Source organism: Pseudomyrmex gracilis, unplaced genomic scaffold (genome assembly GCF_002006095.1).
Source record: "Pseudomyrmex gracilis isolate BER0280 unplaced genomic scaffold, ASM200609v1 scaffold_588, whole genome shotgun sequence".
NCBI lineage: Eukaryota > Metazoa > Arthropoda > Insecta > Hymenoptera > Formicidae > Pseudomyrmex > Pseudomyrmex gracilis.
Genome location: NW_018021172.1, coordinates 43,135 through 47,850, shown reverse-complemented (window position 1 = coordinate 47,850; position 4,716 = coordinate 43,135). Strand labels below are relative to the sequence as shown.

General features: G+C 37.1%; 1 protein-coding gene across 1 annotated transcript in view; it reads right to left on the bottom strand.

Moving 5' to 3' along the window:
* Positions 1 to 922: 922 nt before the first annotated feature.
* Positions 923 to 4,716, bottom strand: part of LOC109861120 (fatty acid synthase-like) — a 39,737-nt gene continuing 35,943 nt past the window's right edge. Inside the window, exon 4 of the mRNA XM_020440637.1 lies at positions 923 to 1,343. Coding sequence (XP_020296226.1) covers positions 938 to 1,343 — 406 coding nt within the window. The 3' untranslated portion in view covers positions 923 to 937. The remainder of the gene's footprint in view (positions 1,344 to 4,716) is intronic.

Below are 4,716 nucleotides of genomic sequence, written 5' to 3'. Positions count from 1 at the left end.
TATATATATATATATATACACATGTAACGAATTCAACTTGTAAATTTTTACAAGTGAGTGTTTTTTGAATTGAAATCTCAATTCTTAAATTCATACGGGATGCTGGATTTGCATCTCACATATAAGAGACCCCGGATACCCCCTAACTAATTTTAAAATATTGCGAAAAAAACTCTTCGACCAGGAGTCGAACTTGGAATCTCCGGCTTTCCGTGCCATCGTCTTCCCTATTAGGCCACCAAGGCACTTAGAGTTAGTCTCGCATTTATGTGTATAATTTACACTGAAAAAAAAAAAAAACATATATATATATATATATATATATATATGTATATGTATATATATATTCGTTTTGTACAAACATCTAGCATTGATTTCTATTGACCAATTTAATGTTAGTATAAAATTAAAAATATTATATTAAAAGTAAGAGTAAACTTTTGTATCAAATATATTTTCACCAAACAATTGAAGTTTTTAAATACTTACAATTATCTGAAGTATAATATTCTAACTATATATATTAAATTATAAAATATATATATTATAAAATATAAATATTAATTTAATATATATATTAAATATAAGTTTTAATTATTTACAGATAATAAATACGTTTTTAATATGTTTTTACAACATTATTGTGCTGTCTAGGATGATTTAAACATAAAAAATTCAGCAATAAAATACCAATAACGCTTTTAACACAAGAAACAAACAAAATGTATGTAACCACAATATTCAATTATAAAAATATAAATTAGTAAAGTATTTAGTCAATTTCTAGTTAATCTATTACCTAATTGTTTATATTTTATATTTTATATTGTATATACTTATATTTTTTTGACAGCATGCTTTTTCAGATGTGCTACTAATGGTTCGCGTGCCGCGAATTAGCTATCTTTATTCTATAATAGATAACTTCTAAAACGTTTTAACACTTTTTTTTTATTTCTGAAATATCTTGTAATTCACTAACTAAGCAAAATTCAGATAATTCATAGAAATTGGTAAAAACATAATTAGTAACAATACCTTTTTGAACCATTACTGTAAGCTGGATGTCACTTTCTTTTGGAATAGAAATAGCACGCATAAATCTGACATCTTCGAAAACAACCGATATTTCTGTATGTACTTCTCCTTGCAATATGCCTAAAGTCTCCCAAGCCAGATTAAGATATGCTATAGCAGGTATCAAATTTTTTCCATCAATTATATAATCAGACATATATTCATTATCCTTATTTCCCAACGAGATTACAACAGATCTCTCTCCAGAAATAATTTTTTTTTCTGTTTTATATGTCGTTACATACCAGCTGTCAGAATGTTCCCATCTGAAAGTAATTGTAAATTGTTTAGCTTAGATTTTTTAAATAAAAAAAAATAAAAACAACTTAAAATTATTTTTAAGCGCTTTTTGAATTGGCGCGCTGTTGTAATAACGTCTTATCTGTTCTGTTCTCTCACGACGCTGTTAACGCATCGTAGTTTCTTGTTATGTATAAAAAACTGTAACGTATAATAAAACCTGTTGTAATACGTTTGCCTTTGTACACACAAAACGAGTTCTTTCTTTTGTCACGCACATTCAAGAGACAGAATTTTCTACAAATACAACCCATATAGCACACTAGCGTTTAAAAAGCGCTAAAAAAGAGCTAATGCAGATGCAGGAATTCAGCGTTTTTTTAGCGATTTAACCCTTTGCACTCGAGTGGCGCCGCTACGGCGCCCGTCCGAGTTGAAGCGTCTACTCGAACGGCGTCTACTTTTGGTGTATTCAATATAAAAATAAATAAATTAGTGAAATTTTATTATTTGTATACGTTTGTTTGAGTATAAATGATTTTAAAGTACCTGTAAAATGCTTCTCTATAACATAGCCGAAATCGTCTCGAGTTGCTGGTTCGCGCGAGCGAAAAAGGCCTCGAGTGCAAAGGGTTAAAAGCACGCGAACGCTTTAAAAGCGCATACAAAATCTATTTAAAAAAACGCATTATAAGCGCACACTATCAGCGTAAAATAAATGCAGTTTTATAGCACTTAAAACGCACTCAAAATCTGTTTAGAAAAGTGCATTATAGGCGCGTTATAAGCGTGTACATTTTATAAACGCAATCTCGACTTAAAATGATACTTAAAATGGTAATAATCCACATAGCACACATAATTTTACTGCAAGATAATATTGTTTTTCCATTGCAATATTACATTCTAATATAGTAGAAATATTATCGTAATATTAATGTAATAGCACAGTAATATTAAAATTAAAAAAAAAGCAATGCCTTGTGAAAGAGATTTCATTCAAAATTTTACTCAAATCCATCTTTAGAGACCTGATCAACTGATTAACTTGATGAAAGGTATCGGGCCCGAAAAAAATCCTAAGATGGCGAGATTTGAACTTGAGACCTCCATATTCGCAGTCCCTGCACTTAGTCCGCGAGACTACTTGTTTTCCCTTACGAAAAAGAATTATTAGCAGTAATATATTGCGGCAGTGGTACGAAAGAATTACTGGCATTCTGTGTAATTGCCAGTAATATTCTTAGTGATTCCTGTAATACCTAATAATATTTTCTTGTGTGATTGTCAGTAATATTTATATTACTGACTTTATTTATATGAAATCGGCAGTAGTTCTTTTTTTGTAAGGATCTTACTAAATTGTAATTATTTTTCTTTACTTATTCTATATTCTACACATTTTACTTATTATTTACTTAAAACCTAACTTATTATTGTATTAAAAATATTGCAATGTACCTGCAACAATGAATGAAGAAATATGTCCCTCTTATTATTATTAAATATAATTTAAAGTACATTTTTACAACACGAACTAATTTTTTGGTAACATACTTATTATAATCAATTCTTATTAATAATGTGGTAAATAATATATGAAAATGTGTATACATATATGTATAATATAGCAAATAATATATGAAAATATGTATACATATTTTATGTATACATACTTACGAAAAAAAACTACTGCCGATTACATATAAATAAAGTCAATAATATAAATATTACTGACAATCACATAAGAATATTATTAGGTATTACAGGGATCACTGAGAATATTACTGGTAATTACACAGAATGCCAGTAATTTTTTCGTACCACTGCCGCAATATATTACTGCCAGTAGTTCTTTTTCGTAAGGGTTGAGTTCAAATCTTGCCATCACCTTAGGATTTTTTCTGGGCCCGATACCTTTCATCAAGTTAATCAGTTGATCAGGTCTCCAAAGGTGGATTTGAGTAAAATTTTGAATTAAATCTCTCTTTCACAAGGCATTGGTTTTTTTTTTAAATTTTAATATTACAGTGAAACTCCTTTTATATGTACTCCAAGTATATAAACGGATTTGTAACGGAGCCGCCGTGTTATGCGCGGCTCGCCTGGCCTTCCGCCTGCCGGACAGCTCGGTCAGACCAGGATTCGGGTGAGGGGAAGGAAGAGATTGCGACACGTTCGGTTTCCGCTGTAAACACAATGATTCTATATTCTTGAAAGCTTTGAACTATTTACAATGTCGTAACGACGCGGGGCTCAAAGCCCTTACAGCCTGTCGGTTCGCGGCCTGTGATTGGCGCGCGCGGACTATCGCGAATCGGTCTCTGCCGACGCGACTACGGAACGGAATCTTACTTACTAAAGAGAGAACGTATTTACAATGTCAAACCGATGCGGGGCTCGAAGCCCTTACAGACTGGCGGTTCGCGGCCTGTGATTAGCGCGCGCGGACTATCGCGAGTCGGTCTCGGCCGACGCGGTTCCGGAACGGAATCTTATCTACTAAGAAGGAAGGCCGCGAATATTTACAACGAGGGGATATCCAGCTACGGGAACGCGGATACGCGGGTCGGCGTCGGTGACGCGGTGCGCGGGCGCGTAGGGTCGCGGCACGACGTGGTGCACGCGGTCGGCGGGTCAGGGCGGCTACTAAGTAGCAAGAGATGTCCGGGCACGCCGTGAAAACGGCGGTTTCGGCGAGCCGTGAAAACGGCTGTTCCGAGGAGCCGTGAAAACGGCTATCGCTGGGCCGTGAGAACGGCCGAGAGGACGGTCGGTGTACCTGTGCCAATGCCCCGGGTACAGTCGGTACGGGAACCTTCCGAGTCAACACCTCGGAGAGGCCGAATGGGCTACCCGAGTCAACACCTCGGGGGGTTATCGGTCAGGATTCCTCCCGAGCACAGATGCCAGATCGCGCCGGACAGCATCGAGAGTATCGAAGCGGGGTATCCCCATTGCCTTCGATGCTCTCGTACGCATACAAGCAAAAACAGCGTCCGTGTGCGGTTCTCGCTTGTATGCGTACGACAGCATCGAGGCGGTGGGGATACCCCGCTTCGATACTCTCGATGCTGTCCGGCGCGATCTGGCATCCCTGCTCCCGAGTCAACACCTCGGGAAGGAAGGATCGGGGTTTCCCGAGTCAACACCTCGGGGGAGACGTCGATGGCTCGAGCAGTGTGCCCAGTTTTGACTCTCTTACAGCACGCTGCAGCAAGTGGAAGGGATACGCACACAGGCAAGCAGCCGTGTACATGTGCGCTCGACGCTTCGGCCGTCTTCGAGCGATAGAAGAGAACAGAGATATGTCTACTGTCTCTTTCTTTCAACATAGGCATAGCGTACGCGGCTAGCACGAGCGGCTAAGCCTCGCTCTAGCAGCTGTATATCATTTTT